The 20,827-nt window shown below is 36.0% G+C and overlaps 1 protein-coding gene across 4 annotated transcripts in view; it reads right to left on the reverse strand.

Moving 5' to 3' along the window:
* LOC149543000 (nuclear pore complex protein) overlaps positions 1 to 20,827 on the reverse strand; it is a 79,200-nt gene that overhangs the window by 24,235 nt on the left and 34,138 nt on the right. For all 4 annotated transcript variants that reach the window (XM_089797928.1, XM_089797926.1, XM_089797929.1 and 1 more), the window contains 2 exons: positions 13,418 to 13,483; positions 13,234 to 13,320 (listed from right to left, as the gene is read on the reverse strand). In XM_089797928.1, the coding sequence (XP_089654054.1) occupies positions 13,234 to 13,320; positions 13,418 to 13,483 (153 nt within the window). The remainder of the gene's footprint in view (positions 1 to 13,233; positions 13,321 to 13,417; positions 13,484 to 20,827) is intronic.

Here is a 20,827-nt window from a genome sequence, read left to right on the forward strand (position 1 = left end):
GGACAAAGAGAGTCTTCAAGGGAGTAGCTAGAGGATCTGACTTCCTCGGATCTTTTCTTCAAAGGGAGAAATTAAAAGGTGCAATTCCTTGTCAATGAGTTCTCTACAAAAGGAAAGTTTGAAGTGAAATTTCTTGAGGGAGAAGTTTTAGGTGAAAACCCTTGTTCCACCCTCTAGGAGCAGCTATGGTGGATCCACCCTCTGACTTGGTTCATGGTGAATATCATATCAGTTACTACATGATGTTGTTGTGATTTATGTCATGAAAGGTGACAATCTTTCATTTGATATATGTGTGAGGTCGTTATTGTAAGGTCATCGACGATCTTAGTAATAGCTTCACCGTGTTATCATGATAGACTTCATTAAGTTGTTATCTCGCAATGTGCTGGTAATCATGTTCACAAAATGTATCATGATTGACTACATTAAATTGTTGTCCTGGAATGAGTCAGAAATCATGATACTAGTGGTTATTGTGTTGTATTCTTGATCCATTGTCATGATAGACTACATTAACTTTCTGCCCTAGACTATGTCAGAAGTCATGACAATAAATAAATCATGATAGTCTTGGATTGAGCCAAAAATCATGAGATCAAGATTAACTATCTGATCGACTATATTTGTGTCCTAGAATGTGCCAAAAATCAGATAGTCTATAATCTTAAAAGGATATAATTAAGTATAAGCATTTTTTCAATGCAAACTCGAATATGAGATTATTGAGATTAAGAAATTGATCATATCCTCTCTTGCCAAGAGGGAGTGTTGAAGTAATAGCTTCGGTTGGATGTAATATCGATATATGGAACACACATATATGTATGTATATGTACATACATGCATATGTAAATATATATACATACATATATGTATAAGTTTGAATTACTTCAGATATCATCACATACTGATATCTCATGTTATTTGACACTTTATGACCGTGCCCGGATCGAGCTATATATATTACTATATATGTTATGATAGTTCCTCTCATGTATCAAGCATCGATTCATGACATTAACGATACTATATTTGTTGCTCTTGACATCTTGATCCAAAATGTGTCGGAGATCATGATACTTGTCATAATGGAGACTACTTTGTTGTCTCGGAGCACCGGAGATCAAATAACACATATCTTTCTAAGATGTAACATATTCTTGTTGAATCATACTTCGAATTATATTGAAAGATAACATCTAAGTTGATGGATATATATTGATATCCTTAAATATGTCATTCTAAGAATATCTTATTGAGATGATATCTCTCCATATGCTTGAGAGCATAATGTGTTATATAACAATCTTCCCTAGCTAAGAGGGAGTGTTAAGGTTGTACCTTCAGTAGGATTGAATTGACCTAGAGATAATTCTTTTGCGGTCATTGCTAAATCATCATTTAGACAGACTCTTATATCTACTTGTGTGTGTGTGTGTGTGTGTGTGGATATTGTCATATATATATTATTGTTAATATATTATCTAATGATGATTAACTATAGAGACATGTCTCCTCTTATATTTACAATCAAACAAATCTGCATTTATAATACATAGAAATAAAATGGCAGTGCTTAGTACATTTGCAGAGATACTTTCACATAACACCTTGTACTAAATGCCCTAACATATTACTTTCGATAGAGCATTTTTTGGGTTCTATCCTCACCGTGTTTTCCCTTAATAGTGTTTCTACAATAAAAACCAAGGTGTCATAATGTTGTGGATGCATATTTTATGTGTATGCTATTTAATTCTTATTGCATTTGGTTTATGGTTAAAACATCAGACTAGTAATTGATAAAAAGTGTAGAACATTGATTCACCTCCCTGCCCCCCTCACCTCTCAGTGTAACTTGATTCCAACAATCCTATGCAAAAAATGAAAGATTCAACAAAGAATGGAGATGAAGCCAAGAGATAAAATTTGACAAAACATTAAGGCAATGAAATTTCTTGTTGGGGGACATAGATTCCGAGGGGTGAAAAATGAGAAATAAAAAATTATAAGTCTAAGACAAAATTTTGAACTATTAAGGGTATTTCCACCTATACTTGAAATTCCAACCTTACATTTCCACCTAAAATGAGAATTTGAGCTCAAAAAACTTGAGCATTTCCACCTAAAAGAGGAATTTGTGCCCTAAATAGGATCAAATTCAAGGTCAAATGAGAGAAGGTAAAGAAAGAATATAAGGTTTGAAATTCAGAAGGATGGAAGGTGAACGAAAACCCAAAGCAAACGAAGATTAAATTGTGAATCAAAGAAAAGCAACGGGGAATTTTGAGACAATGTTATAAGAAAAGATGAATGGCAAAGTTGATCTCCACTTAAAATCTGGAAACATGCTCCCCTTTGAATGTGATTTCCACTTGAAAATTGCAAATGTGCTCAACATTTAACATTTCCAAGTAAATTTCTCAATTGTCCCTAGCTTTTGTTTGCATTTTAAGCTAAACATGAGATTTCTACTCTCCTTTTATGTCCATTTCCACCTAAATGGTCAAAGTCCAACCTTGACCATGCTTCATTTCCACCTGAAAGTAGAATTTTCACCCTTAAGCTAGATTGAAATTCAAGGTTTTAAACATGCAAGGGTGAAGGAAACAAGGATTGAATGATGAGAGGTCAACAAAAATCCATGGAAAATGAAGATTCGACTTAAACTCCTAAAGTGAGCCTTGGCAAGAGGCCATTTCCAATACAAATTTCAATTTCCACCTAAAGTTTGGATCCGTCGAGCCACTATGATGTATTTTTATGGAAATTTGGCAAGCTCGCATTCCCATGGGTCAAAGTCCACCTAAAATGAAAAAACCCGCTGGCACTCAATTTCTAGCTAAAGTTGTAAATCCTGCCAGCATTACAAGGAATAATTTCCACCTAAAAGGAGAGTTTCTGCCCACAGAGTAAGAGCAAGGCAGGTTGTCTGCAACAATCAATTTGATCCCAAACAAGGTTGGCTAGAAGGCAAAATCAGATTGTAATTCAAGAACAAAACATGAGGGATCTCTATGCCAAGGTGAAAATCTTCACATTGACAGATATAAATAAAGACCCCATTGTGCCTTCTTGGACACAATTCAAAACAAAGCAAAGACAGATCTGATTAAAAGGAGCACAAACTAATGTGGATTCAATCAATTTGATCCCAAACAAGGTCAGCTAGAAGGAAAAATCAGATTGTAATTTAAGGATAAAACATGTGGGCCCTCTATGCCATGGTGACCATCTTCAAATTGACAGATATAAATGAAGACCCCATTATGACTTTGGACACACTTCAAAACAAAGAAAGAAAGATATGATTAAAAAGGGACACAAAATAAGGAAGATATAGACTAAATTCAAGGAATTTAAAGGCAAAACTCAGATTTGAAATTAAATTGCAAGGATAGTTTACTTAGTTACCGATTCCTGAAATGAATCCGATTTGGACATGTGAATCGGATCCATGGATTCATAATTTCTTTTTTCCATTTTATGATCCATGGAGGATTCGCGTGTGTATATATATATATACTAAAAAATAAGAGAAATATACATAATTCTAAAACTATATCATTTCAAAGTATGAATCTATGATTCTAAATCATTTTATAGTATGAATCTATGGATCAAATCCATTATGATTATAAGAAAATAATCAAAAATTAAAATTTTTAAAAATAAACTTGGAAGAATCCAGACAAATCCAGCCACGGATCTGGATCCAAATCCGGTAACTAAGATACTTTAAGGTGCCTTGAATCTGATAGGTGCAACTTTGGGCAGAAAATCAGAGATAAGGGGAATTGATTGCAGATAGCAGTAATTTTGAGCATAAGTCTACCTTTTACAGAGAATTGTGTGTCCAAGATCCAAAGTTTCTTTAAGGTTTACAAGTGCAAAAATCAGAAATTTCATAAGTTGGGATCTTATAAGAAGAATAGATACAGGTTTTTGAGATTATATCTTAAAAGCACTTTTCTTTCAATGCAAATGCTTTCTCTTTCTTTGCAAATACATGAAGATGACAATCCGATGAAGGAGGGGGAGCCTTCACAAACCATGCAAGGAGGAGAGAAGACATCAATATGTTGGAGAAAGTCAACTCAGGCATCAAGTTTGAAAGAGAAAATGACAATGGACCAAAAGCACTTTGCAAGTAGAAGATGCTACATGGAAATCAACATGGAGGTAATTACAATTCCAAGGATTCAACAAAAAGTTCAAGAAAAGGGCAACTTCAAATGGTTTCCTCTGGCTCTCATCTTGATGATGGATCATGGAGTGTGATTTGAAATGTTGATGCAAAAAATACTATACACAATCAAATCCAGAAAGCTGCATCACTTTACTATTATGGATTGTGGAAATCTCTTCACAATATTCAATTGACTTATCAAGTAAAAACTGACGATCAAGGTTAAGGTCAAAAGTGAAAATCAGATATGGAAAAAATGCAAGCACAACGATCCAAGCCAACAACCACATGGAAAAATCGAAGTCAGAGATGTTTAAGATGAAAATACATGATGAAGGCAAATTCAATTTGGAGGGAAGTCAAGGGAGATTATCACTCAAAGGAACACACCACCACGACAATCAAAGGACAATCTACAAAAGTTATAAAAGTTATTCAAAGATGCAAAAGTTGAGTATCAAGAGATATTGCTTGAAATATAAAAAACCACTTTAAGATCAGCAAAATAATGCAGACTCTGCCAATTTTATATCAATCAAATGATTCCGCATAATCAAGATGTCTAGATGCATTGACTTTTCCACCAAAGAAAAAGATAAGGGAAACATGCTTCTCTTATGATTTTATGATTTTAATGTGTGGAAGTGATTTAAAAATTATTCGCATATTTTTTGAAGATTGCATCATCCTTTGCTTAGTTGTTGCATTTTCTGAAGCAAGGATTGGTTTGGTTTCACAAGTCATCAATAATCTCTTGCATTAGAAGTGTATTAGATTATTGAACTCAAACTCTTTTATATTTTGTTTCAAAACCATTCTTAGGATTAGTTGAAGAGCTTACATTGCAAAATCATTTGTCATTTGAAGGAAGCTAATAGATTTAATGAAAGAATAGCATAAGTCCCATTCGTGATTACCAACATATCGCATCATTAACTGACTTGTATCCAACGTAAAGTTGCAAGTACACATTGTAAACCTCGGGCTTACTTTATTTGATCACATATTTGTTAAATTGTTTAGCATTTAAACTTACATTATTTAAGAGAGTATAGCACACTTCATGTTTTATTTTGTATGTTGGAGTGGTCACAAAACCCACATCAAGAAATCCAATTGTCAATGCATCTCTTAAAAAAGCGTGAAATAAGATGATCTTGCCGAATGAAAATAAATAGTGTGTGAATAAAGAAGTTTGACCATTGAATTGTCAGCTAACTCGTGTTTTTGCATATTCATTAACACTATCACTGTATTTGTGTCATGCACAATGGCCTTCCTCTTCCCACTATCACATTGAAAAGCACACAATTATATTGAGAGGGGGGGTGAATCAGTATAATAATAACTTTGCCAATTTAAAACTTTATCCAAACAATAACTTCAAATACTGAAATCAACAATTATGCACATAAACACAATAACACAAGATTTATGTGGAAACCCAATGTGGGAGAAAACCACGACAAATAATTGCTTTATATATAAACTTGTTCTTTTACAATGTATTGTAGACTTCGACCTACTAGAGGTCCCAACCTCTCTGTTTATGAGCACCAACTCACTGGAAGCTCCAACTCTCACACTTCGTAGGCTCCAACCTATTAGAAGCACCAAACCCCACTGCTGTCTTTGTGAGCACCAACCCACTGCACACAAACTTCTTTTCCACCTTTGTGATGTTGCTATCTTCAACTGATGATGGACACTATGTAGCTGTAACTTCAAAGTCAGCCAAACACCTCTTATATCCTTATAAATATTTAATATCAGATAAAAATCTGATTATCTATTCAACCTCAGCTCTCTCTTTCTATATATATATATAGACACACACATTCAGATTTTAAAATATGAATATATGTGTATTTTTATATTTTGCACCCTTACTAATATTTCTTCATTTTATTTTTTAATATCCGCTCATACTTCACGGCACTATACTTTGTCAAGCGCTTCATTTATTTTTCTTTCTATCTCTTATTCATCTCACTCACTTCTATTCACACTTTTATTCTTCTCTCAATCGCTTACATCTCCATTCATCGCTTACTTTATTTCTTGTAAATGATACATCTTCTATTTATATAATTTCATTCCAAGGAAATGATGTGACTCTTGGTGGTAAGGGAATGTGACCTTTTAAATTCAAAAATCACATCTGTTCAAATGAATAACTAATATTTATTTTATTGCCAATAGTGGCATGTTGTGATGGTCAAGTTGTTGCGTTGTTATCCTTGCCATCAAGGTTCAAATCTCAAGGGGATGAGGTCCCTCGTTTGTGGCCTCATTGGTTCATAGCTCCAAGTCAAAGCGTTTACCCCTCTTTTTATATTAAACTATTATTTATTTTATTATTTTTATATATTGCCAAACATCCTAATAGGACCCTTATTTCAACTTGCACCACTTCTTTCAATCACACCATATACTGAGATTATTAATCCTCATCTTATCATTTTGTATTAAGGAGCATTTTAATAACAAAATATAATTATCGAGCATGTCTTTGTTTAATAATATTGTAACTTGTACTCCATAAGGGATTCAGATATCTTCTGCATATATTATTAAAACAAATATCAGGCTTTGTGCATAGTCGTGCGGTGATTTGTCAAACTATTTATTTAGTACAATCATATTTGATCATCTTTCTTGCCATGTCTCTCGCTGAAATTATGAATTCATTTTTGTGCTTTATAAAACTTTGACTTGTATCAGGTTCTTGTTGTCGCATATTCATACAGTTTACAAACCGTTGATGTGTAGTTTGATGGAGGAATTCGTCCATTCATCATTTTCGCTCCATGGTCTGGATATCATAATCGACACTACCTTTGTCATCCAAAGAGCTGGCAGATCGCTCTGCACTTCTTTTTGTAGTCCATCACACTTGTATTCTAAAAGCAATCAATGATTCTATATTGTATATCTTTTACAAATCTGAAAACAGAGTCTTTGCCATTGTTGATTTGCCTATTCACGTTAAAATACATCTTAACTGTATTTCCATCGTATGTCTTCCTGGAAACCTCATGTAAAGCCAAAATATATATTTGACTCAATCTGACACGTAGGATATTCATCTTCTTATGCGTCCATATCTTCTGAGTCTGGAGGTTTACGGTGAGGATGAGGACATGTGTCCTTGTTTATGTTTACGTTTGCTGCATCATATGTTATCTTAAAACCATTGTGCTTTTTTATTCTTGATATCTGATAGCAAATTGTTTCTTTCTAATGATGTGGCACGATTCATAAGCTCATCATCTTTGAATTGCCTCTGGCAATGACCTGGAACATTTTGCCATTATCTATGTCTGAATATATGTTTCTGATTAAGTTGTCTTCTTTAGGATGATGTAAACTTCACATCCACCACTGATCCAACTTGTTTAACTACAAATGTTATTTGGTCGCTGGGTATTATGCTGCTGTGACCACCATTGGTCTGTGTACTTTTCTTCAATAATATCTCTGTCCTATAAAGTTTCTGTACTTTGCAATATAGACTTCCTGTAGACTGCATCCTTTCATCGGGCTTGTTCTTTGCTGTTATATTGCCCAAGGTTATCCCACCAATAACCATTAAGTAATGCCTTTGTACCATCATTCAATCTGCTAGAAACGTTCCAGTTAATTACTGCTGCTCTATGTAACATCACATACAGTTTTAGCTATATGACATCCATGCATAAAAATTTGATGGATAATCTATTCCTTGACTCTTGTTGTTTTGTTTCTTATTCCACAACATCCATACTAAGAGTTTCTGTAATGACAAATCTGAAAGTCACTTTTCTTTGATCTACTTACCTTTGTTACTTCTCAATATTGCTTTCTAGATATAGATAGATGGATAGATTTGCATTTTGTTAAATGCTTCATATTACCATCTTGACATCAATGACAATATTCATCAAGTATTACCAAGGTTTTGGGACAGAGACGGGATGGGAAAAGTTTCTAGGATGACAAGTGTTTTTTGCCAAGTTTGGGGACGGTAAGGGGACAACTATATTAAATATAGGGAAAATTTTAAATATATAGGAAAATGTCAGATATGCTTTACATTCATATGAAAATATGTATAAAGCATTCTATATAAACATCATAGAACCTTAACATACACCATTTCATTTTTTCAATACTAAATACTAAGCAGTCAACTATTCAATGTTCATTCATAGTTTGGAATTCATAGTCAATATGCATGTGATAACCAAAAACAAGTTTCGCATAAATAATGCCCAAAGGCTAAACTGTTGACATATAGTTTCACGCTCAATATAAAAAGAAAAATACCAAAAACCAAAGCACATTGCTTCTCCTATTCACCTTCTACCAACAACGCATCAAAATCGGAGTCATCTAAGTCATGGCCATTGTCATGCTCTACTACAAGCACATCCTCATCCAATAGAACCCCAACAAATCCCAATGGTGTCTCTTACTCATCAACCAAGGCCACATTTTCAGGATCAATATCCAACCCGAATGTTGGAATTTGCCTATACTCTGGTGTTTGACAATCCTAAAGACAAAGAGCATTATGCCCAAGCACTAGCTTCTTTGCTCGTCTAGAGATAAGCCTATTCCTCTTGACCGAGAGGATAAAGGAATATGTAGACAAATACATCTCTATAGAAGAGGAACTAGCAACCTGTGCAAGGAGGCAAGACGCAAGCATCTTTAATTGTAGTTTATCCCTCCCATGCCATATCCACCATCGAATAGGATCTCTCTGTACTAGTATGACTCCATCCAACCTTGTTTATAATTTACTCAATGTTGAGCCATGAATTTTTGTTAAGTCAAGTATTTATGTGTGAAGTACGAAAGCCGCCTCCTCTGGAAACATCGTATCAGTGGCTTGTGTGAGCCCTTCTAACATCTCTAAATCATCACATGGACGCATTCTTCCATCCATATTTGCATACCATTTGAGATTTAGAGTATAGGATGCCATATCAAGGGGACTATTCATTTTGTTCCACCTTTGCATCATAATGGGCCTAATATGTTGCCCATATAACCCCAAAGTAGTACCCTTCAACGAAATTTGTTTCTTTATCTTCCCGAGCATACTATCAAAACTCTCATATATCTCTCCAACACTAGAAGGGTTTGTATCATTGTATCTAATGACATCTACAATGGGTGAGATGAGAGTGCACAAATATCTGCAAAGTGCAAACATAAGTTTGAAAGAATTATAAATTTATAATCAGAAATTTGATATGGGAATCAACCATCTAACTATTGATATTTAATTTTATATAACCTTAGTAACTTACCTCATTGTGGTCCACCAATTGTCATCAAGGATCTTTTGCTTGACCAAACTTCCTTCAACAAAGTTAGCATCAAACAATCGAGTCCACTATGGATTCACCACCCTCAATTGTAGAGGCTCATGCACATCGAACATTCTCTCCATCAAAAGATGTAGTGCACCTCAAGTATTCTCTCCATCAAGATGTAGTAAGTGGAATATCTTTAATATATATAAGGCTCAGTGTAATTGGAAAACACATGTAACAATAATTTAAATAATTTATTAATTTCATAAAATAATGTAATTGGCATAACTTGTCTTAGTTGGTTTGAGGAACTTCTTTGTAGAGGACCTAAAAAGAGCAAGTGAGGTGTCGTGGTCACAAATGAACATTTGAAACTCTCTAGCTTTTAACACCACTTGCTTCATCCAATACATCTTCCATGTCTTTCAATGTATTGTTCAATGCATGAACAGAAGGAGTCCAAAAGATGTGCCAGCACACACCCTCCACCATCAAACCAAGTGTTTTGCGCAAATGTCAAATTTGTGATCACCTGTGCAACATTAAGAGGCCCAATCTCCTCTATGATATCTCTCAAAATGGTATACTGAACTCTACATCGTTACGCCTCCTTCAACAATCTACGGCTTTCGAAAAATAAGAACCAACAGGGGTTGTAACAATGATATTTATTAGTGATGACTCGTCGATGTCTAACACTAGTCCACCCATCCATCACAATAGAGCACCTTGTCCTCACCCAAGTCCCTCTCATATCCTCCAACAAAACATTAACCTTGGGTACTCTTTGTACACGAGAGTAGTCCATAGCTTATGATCACTAGGGGGTGTGTGTGAGGGACCCATTGTGGCTATATCTTTCACCATTTATTTGAAATAAGAGGAATGGACCACACATTAAATGTGAATAACATTAATAAAAAAGAATTTAGTAATGGATGACTTTGTAGCTTCCCATGCTTGTGCATTAAAAATACTTTCAATATTTCCTCCTTTCTCACCACCACTCGCCTTCCTCTTTCCTCTTGTATCAATAGGACTAGTACCAATAATGGATGACAATGGTCTAGATGATTGTGCACTTGAAAAAAGTGTTGGCATTGCCAAACCTTATTTCCCCATTTCAGCCTCCATGTGCAATTTATGGCACTCTAATCTCTACTCTTCAATTAAATCTAGACAAGTTATAACCCATGCCATGCAATAGCCAAACGTTGAGACTCCACCCTTATATAGCTGCCCCTAAAGTCATCCAAACAAACTTGACAATCACACACTCTAGTCCCCCCTGATATTTTTTCCTTTTGATACCTAGAAGTAACAATTTGGAGAAGAAGAATTTTCTTATTGAGAGAGCCATTAGCATATTTAATCACGATTATTGAAGAGCACTTCAAAAAGTCATCACCCACTACTAGCCTCATGATTATTTTCACCACCCATTCCCAATTCATCCTCACTGGTACTACTCCTGCGGCTGATTTTGATTTGCTTTGAGATCGAACAATAAATAGTAATAGTGATAACAATGCAGAAAATTGAAAAAAAAAAAATCAGACTTTTTCAAGCTTCAAACTTTGAGAAAAAGTGAAAAATAAAAGCATGGAAGGATGTCACTCAACTCTTCCAAGCTCTTGCTTCTTTTTATCACTTGAACAGTTGCGCTCTGCCCTTCTTTCAAACCCTTTGCTGCTGCTCCTTCAAACCCTCTTTGCTGCTATGAGAGCTCAAGCAAATAAAATATAAAACAATGCCTTTTAGCCTTTTTTGGCAAATCGGATGTGTGGGGGTGGGGTGGGGGGCACATAGGATTTATCAACTATTCATGTATTTTTTTAACTGTCGAAGCTCATCTCCGTTGAGGACAGTCGAGGGCAGCTAAGGTGTTCCTGGCCATCCCTGAGACGTACGACCCTTACCACAAATTTTGGCTGACATCCCCAGTTTCCAAGGCCTCCCCAAGCTGTCCCACCCCTGCAACCCGCCCTCCCCCCACCCCTCCTTCTTGGAAACCTCCCTGGTACAGTGACAGGGGGTTTTAGGTTGGGGACACATCCACAAGTACCACTGCTCTATCACAATTCCCTCCAACTGATACATTTCAACAGGCATGCAAATCAGTAGATGATTGTTCTTATTGTGAGTTGTACCAATGATTTTGACCTCAACCACTCCAACCAATTTTGCCATTTCAACATGTTGATCTAATGCTATTTCCTTAAAAACTTTTACACCATGTCCACTCTCACCCAATAGATGGACTCTAACCCTAGTAGATATCCCATAGTAACAAGTGTTGCAACCATGACAAAGCCATTTCCTATTGCCCTCCACATTTTTAGCCTTATTGGAGGTCACATTTGTGGGAACCTGAAGTAATGGTTTCTAGGGGTTGAGAGGGCCTTTTGCACATTTATGAAGAGAGGGTGAAGGGCATGCATAACGGTCTATTGGAATAGGAATTGGGATTGGATTTTCAAATGTAGAAGGGCCTACTGATATTGTGTTCTCTTCAGTTACACTTTCACTACCCCCATGACTGTCGCTGCTGCTGCTGCTGCTCATTTTCTAATGTGTTTTTAGTGATTGAAAGTCTAAAACCAAATCAATGAAAATATTTGTCATTTTACAAACTTACTAACAAAATAAAATCTTAGAAAACTAGGAAAAAGGACATACCTTAGTTATAGCTTCAAATTTGCAGCTGATAAATTGTTTCAGACTTGAAGCAAAAAGGAAAATCAGCCCAATCGCTCCACTAAATCAGTCCTAACTTTTATCCAAGGACCAAACTCTCACAGCAAGGAGCAAATTTCTGAGTGCACGAACAAAACTCAGCAGATGAAAATGATGATGAAGTTTCAAGTTTGCCATTTTAGTGTGTTGCTGTTAGGGCCAATTAGGGTTTTAGAGTGGCATGGGAAGACATGCGGAACTCCCACGCCACTTTGGAATCAAAAGATTTTTTTTTTTAATGAATCTACCATTGCTTTTAATTTGAGTGAGATGTGCCTAAGCTGTCTAAGTGTCCCTGTGCAGAGAGGGGGCATTTCCAGCATTTCCTACGATTTCTCAAGTGAAAGGGGTGGCAAGGGGGCATCCCCCAATGTCTTATCATCCCCAAAATGGCAAGAGGGACAGGCACGCAGGCTCCAGGGGCAAGGATGTGTGTTCATGGAAGATTGATATTATCTAGAAGCAATATGTGAAGCTTGAAACAGTAATGCAAGAAAGAAATATGTGAATAAGCTTTAGGTAGCCATTGACCAGGAAAATAAGGAAACAAATCCTTTTATTTCAATTCCCTATCAACTGAAATATCTTTTGTCGAAACTTGCGCAAAAATCACTAAATTTTGGCACACCCAATACTCAGCCAAATTGTCATCATCACTTGTAGAGAGTACTCTGAAATTGGAACTTCCCTAGCGGTTTCATTAGACACAGCAGTGTGTTTAGTAAGATTACCACTGAAGATGATGGCTCGAGAAATTTTACCAGAATGCCTCATACCTGGATCTTATTTCAATAAATGAATTATATTTTACATTTAATAAGCAGCTTCCTTATGAAGACAATTGATATTCTGAAATGCTATTGAAATTAACAAGATTTTACTATGGTACTATGAAATTCATGAGTAACTGAAAAGCTGCATGTCCCATAATTTTAATATATTGCAGTTCAATGCATGCAATATATTAGTAAATTGGTAGAAGATAATAAAAAATATTACCCTTAAGAGGCGCCGCTGTAATTCTTTTTCCTTTTGCTTCAATCTTTGAATCCAGGTCAGAGTGTCGACTTGAAAATGTCGTTCTAGCTGCAAATAACAGGCACAGTCCATTCTTAAGGTGACTATCTTGATAAAATGTTCAGGAAAAACACAAATACATAAAAAATCAAATAATGAAGTATACCATCTTAACGTTTGTTTGTGTTGCTTGGAGTCTCTGTGCATCAGCAGCTATTACCTCATCTTGCATCTGCCTTGCCACATTCCAAAGGACAAAATATTCATCCACATTTTCAAGTCTTCAAATAGTCAATGTTCATTCACAGCCATAAACTCAAACAAAGCAAGCTCATTGATAACCAAGGCCAGTGTCGTTCAATTCCAGAATATATGCACTTTTTACCAAACTACTGAACCTACTATAACTCTATAAAACTAATCACGAATTGACAAAAATTTCAAAAACATCCTGCAAACCTACAAAAGACACCCTTTCAAAAATAACCGGTGCACATTTCAATTCCCCAAAATCCAAACAACTCACCAGGGTAACATCAACAGGATTTGTCATTTTAATAAGAGTTACTGAAATATTCTATTTTAGAGATGGTTAAAATATTCTATACTAGAGATGATTAATGGTAAAGAAAGATCAGAAATTTATGCACAGCAGAAAATTTATCTTTCAAGCACAGATTACTGCACAAATTCAATATTAGCATAGTTGTCATAACTCCTATGCAACGTTATCATTCCTTAGTCAAAAGACCTCTTCAACCAAATAGTTTACAAGGAAATATTCAGTATAGCCAGAGAAACCTCGAACCTACGTTGTTGGTTCAGGTTCAGTTTTGACGTTTGCGTTTGCAGAAAAGAAAAAATTCCAGGTTCAGTACAGCTGGGTTTGGCCATACAATACATAGAAAAATAGCTAGATGTGTTCATGGGGTCACATCCCTGGCCCTCAAAACCCCCAGCCCCATGCCCAATGGTGTAATCCCTAGCCGTCACCATTTCAAATCTTCAAAACATTTCTGAAATGTTTTGCATAAATAGGAAATACCGAGGAAGTGTCCGGCCATTGCCAATATGGTCAGAGACATCTGATATGTCCCCCAACCATCTCACAGTTGACCAGATGTCCCTGATGGCAAGGCATTTTTTTATGATGTTTAAAACAAAATCATTCATAACATTAAAAAGACTATTAGATATATAATGGCAGTATCATAGCAGCAGCAAAAAACGATATCGTGATAGCTGTATGTATAAAAAAAATATCTCCTACGTTATTCTATTTCTATTTTAATGGTCACTTCTACATATTGTAAACATCTTGTATAATAGATTCTTTCTATTATTTATATGTTTCTATTCAGAAACATCTTGATTGTAAACTCTATAAGAACAACTCTTTCTTGTTAATAATCATTCGATTATTCTACCATTTACGTGTGTAACATGGTACCAGAGCAGATTATATTTGAAATTTTTTCTAATTTCTTCAATAAAAGTTTTCTGATCTAAATTTATTGAACTCTTTTGGGGGTTTGTTCTTCATTGTGATATGTTTTTCACGAGTTCTTGCAACACCCATGTAGGGTATTCATCATTGCATATCAAGATCAAACAATTGTCAAACAGCATCTGCATATCTCCCATGCCTAAAGTTTTCTCTGATTTTCGTGGATTTTTTGCCTCCATTATCATTGGCAGCCCTTTCTCCTTCAATGTCGAGAGTCTTTGGTGGCCTCTTACTCACTTTTTTCTGGTTCAAAATGACCATTATCATGGTCGTTCAAATCTTAACCAATCTCAGAACTCAACCTTGTCCGCATTTTTTTATCAGTCAAAATCGCACGATGTGTTTGTTTTTTCCAATGCATGTACTCAATCGTGCCTTTCCTGCACATTTTCATTGCTCTAGGTGGTTGCTTTTTTGCTTAATCATGATTTTGGGCTGTCTGTGGGAAGTATCTTCATGTCCCAGGCTTTATTTCTGCCATTTTTTTGTTGTTCTAACTGAATAGCTGACCCTCCAGCCAGACGACTTGGGTTTCCTTCGAAACTTCTACTTTGTCCACCCATCCCTAATTAAGGCAACATGTTTTTGGTGGATTTTTCAAGATCCCAACTAGCTTATCATCAGAATTTTCTAGGTCTCTCAATTTTCATGCCTTAAATATTGTGCCAGCCAATATTTTATTTTGTTTATAGAATCTTGGTGGGTTTTTTGAGACCTCAACTAGGTTGTCTTTCAATTTTCTGAGTCTCATTTTTGTGCCTCAATTTTTGTGTTGAACAGCTCACATTGTTATCTATGATTGTACCTACCTCTGTAATCAGCACATTCAAATTTGTGCATTCAACCATCTAGGTTTCTCATTTTTCGTGCCTTGAAAGCGTCCAATGGCATCTTTGACCAACATTTAATTGGAAGGCAGTCAAAAATTCAATGGCAAGAACTACAATGCCTGGAAACAGCTAAAAGATAGTGATTCTTGAGTGCATACATCTCAACAAAATTGTGTTGGGCATAACTAATCAACTTGAGGAAGCAGCCAAAGAGAAAAATGAATGTGATGAGCAGAATCGAGAAGCTTTCTTACTCATTGAACTTTTTGTCACTGATGATCAGCTCTCACAAGCTCCTTCTAGTAAAACAGAGACAAAAATTAGCAGTCATCTAAAAAGTCTGCATGAAACCTCATATAAGAATCCTGCATTCTTCCTGAAGAAAATGCTCTTCTCAATCATGATAGACATGATGGATGATCAGGTATCCCTTAAGACCTTCTCAGTAAAATCAAGGATATTTGAATTCAGTTGGAAGTCACTGGATGCAAAATGGAAGAAGACATAGTGGTAATAACGCTAAAGAGTCTTCCATCTTCCTATGAGCACTTTATTGAGACTCTCAACATTGCCTCCACTGATTCTGATGTTTTATTTTTCCGATCTCTATATAATGCTTCTCCAGCAAGATTGCTCGAAACAACAATTCGGTAGTGGTACCAGCTCATCTTCAAACACGTAAGCCTTCTCAACTAAATCCATAGGAAACTATTAGTTCTCTTAGTCTTCTCAGCAGAATCCCTCTGCTCAATTGTTAGAAGGCCCAAGAAAAATATTCAATGCAACTACTGCCACAAATTTGGTCACATGAAGTTAGCGTGTGGGAAACGCTTGGATGCTCAAGCCAAGCAACCTAGTTCACAACCAGCACAAGTTGCGAAGCACTCTGAGCAATGTGAATCTACCTTTTATGCCTTCATGGCTAAAACACTTGTAGATCATATAAAATCCTATGTCGTGTAAATTGATTCAAGTGCCTCTCACCAGTTCACTCATGGTCGGGATTAGTTCACACACTTCCATCAATTCTCAAATTCATTTGTCTTTGGTGGAGAAGAGTACACTTTTGTAGGCAAAGGCAATATCTAGATTCAATCTAAAGGAAGGAAACTGATTTTCCTTGATGTGTACCATGTTCCACACATGCTCCTTGGCTTGATATAACCTCCAGTTCAAATCATTACAGTATCATCAACTGGGAAACTCAATCCATAGTTGTTGTTTTTGTGTTGAAGATCATGGCCTTTCCAGACTTGTTGACTCGAGGGATTCTCAGGAGCTCACTATGACACACCCATTGCTCCTCTATTAGTACACTCTAGCATCAGCAGTATGGGCACTTGAATGTGTACCATCTTTCTCAACTCGTTTGAGCAGATTTTGTCATTGGACTGCTGACAATTCAAACTAGGAATCTTGTAGTTCCCATAGCATGTCAGGTTGGGAAGCAACATGGCTCTCCTTTTTCGGATGGCAACTCCTAGAGAGGGACTAAGGTACTACAATTGGTCCATGTTGATGTTTGTGGACCTATCATTTACTAGGTCCAAGTATATTTTACTTTTTGTTGATGATTTCAGTCATAAAATTTGGGTGTATTTCATTTGTCAAAAATGAGGTGTTTGTTGTATTTCAAAAGTTCAAATCATTTGTCGAAAAAGAGTTTGATCAAGATATTATTACTCTTGGAACCGACATTGGGGGTAAGTTTTGTTCCTCTGCATTCTCCCATTTCTATGATCAACATGGCATTAAGTGCCAATTAACAACACCCTACAACCTGTTGTGATGTGGAGCCTAATTAGACTCAAAGGTTTATTCGACGCAGTTTCCTCCCCATATTATTTATACGAGGGTTTGGGGGCAGCACCCCCAAGACAAGGTGAAGGGGTAGTGCCCCAAGTGCGCTCCTTGTCACAGTACAGGGTGGGGTCGAGGGGCAACACCCCTGCAAGGGTTTTAGGGGGCAATGCCCTTGAAGCCAAAAATGACCTTATATTGTATAAGGCTGCTATTTTTCCTATTGGACGAATTATTCTAGCCCTAATTTTGTAAGCAGCAAAAGCTTGTATAAAAAAGCTTAGAGTTAGGGATTTCAAAATGTAATGATGATATTATAGCTTCTTGGTGCGATATTGAGCTGTAAGGGATTGTGGATTGTAACCATTGGATAATAATAATATAGGACTTGTTGTTGGTGGATGTAGCCCAAGGATTGGGTGAACCACGTTAAATCTTGGTGTCTTGTGTTCTCTTCTATACAATCTATTATTTTCTAATATTGGTTATATCTGCATATATCTATTATTTGTCTAAGGTTAATCCTAACAAATCTCACGGTTGAGTGGGAGCGATGGCAGATGATGGTAAGCTAAAGGTGGAGAAGTTTAATGGGCAAAACTTTCAATTATGAAAAATGCAAATGGAGGACTATCTTTCTCAGAAGGACTTATAGAAGCTGTTGGAAGGAAAATCCAAAAAACAAGGAACTATGACAGATGAGGACTGGGAGATTTTAGACAGAAAGGCACTTGGAAGCATTAAATTATGCTTGGCACCATCAGTGACATTTAATATTACAAAAGCGAAAACGATGGAAAAATTGATGCAAACCCTAGCGAAACTGTATGAAAAGCCCTCCACTTCAAACAAGGTATCTCATGAAGCGTTTATTTAATATAAAGATGACAGAAGGTAAATCTGTTGCAGATCATTTAAATGAGTTTAATACTATTACTAGTCAGTTATCTTCTATGGGTATTGATTTTGATGAAGAAATTAGGGCTCTCTTGATTTTGTGTTCTTTGCCTAAAAGATGGAATGGCTTGGTAATGGCTGTGAGTAATTATGTTTCTGGATCTAATACCCTAAAATTTGATGATGTGATTAGTGTCTTGTAGGAAAACTTCAGGAGGATCTACATCAGGAAGTGCTTTGAACGCACAAAGCAGAGGTAGAACAACTAAAAAAGGAAACAATTCTAGAAATCGTGGGAAATCAAGAGGAAAGTCAAAGGGAAAGAGGTCTCAATCTAGAGAACCAAGAGATTGCTAGTATTGTGGTCAACCAAGTCATAAGAAGAAAGATTGTTGGACTTGAAAGAACAATGAAGGAGATAAACCAGAAGGGAACAAGGAGGCAAATGTAGTAAGTAACAAATCAGAAGAGGATGCTTTGCTTCTTTCTTTAGAAAGTATTGATGATTCATGGGTTTTAAATTATGGTGCTTCATTTCATGCTACACCCCATAGAGGTTATTTTATTGATTATGTCTGAGGGAAAAGAGTAAATTGCAGAATGGGAATCATTGGCTACTACACAAGGTAAGACATGTTCCAAGGTTCAGTGGGACTTTAATTTCAGCGGGGCAACTTGGTGATGAGGGTTGTGTAGTTACTTTTAATGATAAAAATTGAAAGGCTTCAAAGGTTCCCTTGTAGTAGCAAAAGGTGTGAAAGTAGGCACCTTATATCTTTGTACAGGTCATATTGTTCCTTTTACTCTGATTGTTTCAGAGAAAAATGAATGTTCAAGAACAATTGTTGCAGTTAAGCAGGGACAACAAACTATTGCTGTAGATTCTGATATAGCGCTATGGCACCACAGACTTGGGCACATGAGTGAGAAAGGTATAAAAGTACTTCATTCAAAAAAAGATTTACTAGGTCTAAAATATGTTAATATGGATTTATGTGAAAGTTGTGTGTATTGAAAACAAAAGGGAGTGAGTTTTGTGAAGAGTGGAAAGGAAAAGAAAAATGAGAAATTAGAGTTTGTGCATACAGATGTATGGGGACCGACTCAGGTATCTTCCTTTGGTGGCTTTCATTATTACGTTACATTTATTGATGATGCAAATAGGAAAGTATGGGTTTATTTCCTTAAACAAAAATTTGATGTATTTTAAACTTTTAAGAAATGGAAATGCTTGGTTGAAAATGAGACTAGAAAGAAATTAAGATGTCTTAGATCTAATAATGGTGGTGAGTAATACAGTCATGAATTTGAAAATTATTCCTCCACTAATGGTATTCATAGATAGAAAACTGTTCCAAAGACTCCACAGGAAAATGGAGTGGTTGAACGCATGAACAGGATTATAATGGAGCGTGCAAGGAGCATGAGGTTGCATGCAAAGTTGCCCTTAAACATGTGGGCAGAGGCTGTCAATGTTGTTGTATATTTAATTAATAGAGGTCCCTCTGCTCCTTTGGATTGTGGTATTTCAGAGAAAGCATGGACTGGTAAGGTGAGTTATTTTTTTCTCAAAACCTTCAGTTGTGAAGCATTTGCTCATATAGATTCTAAAAATAGAACCAAGTTGGAAGCTAAGTCAAAAAAATGTGTATTTGTTGGATATGGCGTTGATGAATTTGGTTATAGGCTAAGGGATTTTGAAAATCATGAAATTGTAAGAAGCAGGGATGTCATATTCAATGAGAAAGTGTTGTACAAAGATCTATTGTAACAACATGAAAAGAAAGAAAATGATAATGTAGTGTTGGATGATACTCCAAAAGATGATGTTTCAACAGTTCCTCGTGATGTGCAACAACCGCAACAACAAATACCACACACCCTAGTGAATGTTAGGCAGTCAACAAGGCTAAGTAGACCTCCAGAAAGATTTTCTCCTTCTTTGTACTCTATTTTACTTACTGATGCTAGTGAACCCAAATGTAGTTGTCCAGGTGGATAAAAAGATTCAGTGGGAGTCTACAATGAAAGAAGAAATGTCTTTGCTGAAAAATAAGACATGGGATTTATGCAAGTTGTCTGCAGATAAAAGGGCTTTACAGAATAAATGAGTTTACAGGTTGAAAGAAAATGATGGAGTTAAGAAACGATTTAAAGCAAGTTAGTGATAAAAGGATTTGCACAGAAAAAGGGCATTGATTTTGATGAGATATTCTCTTCAATTGTTAAAATGACTTCTATTCGTACTGTTTTGAGTATTGTGGCTACTGAAGATTTGCATTTGGAGCAACTTGATGTTAAAATAGTCTTCCTTCATGGTGATTTGGATAAAGAGATATATATGGCACAGCCACAGGGATTTAAGGTCAAAGGTAAGGAGAACTTAGTGTGCAGATTGAATAAAAGTTTATATGGCTTGAAACAAGCACCTCGACAATGGTATCTAAAATTTGACAGGGTTTATGTATGAGCATGGATATAGCAGGTGTCAGTTAGATCATTGTGTTTATTTAAAGAGGTTGGATGATAACAACTACATTGT

Source organism: Cupressus sempervirens, chromosome 8 (assembly GCF_028749045.1).
Source record: "Cupressus sempervirens isolate cs-2001-9-10 chromosome 8, ASM2874904v1, whole genome shotgun sequence".
Classification (NCBI taxonomy): Eukaryota; Viridiplantae; Streptophyta; class Pinopsida; order Cupressales; family Cupressaceae; genus Cupressus; species Cupressus sempervirens.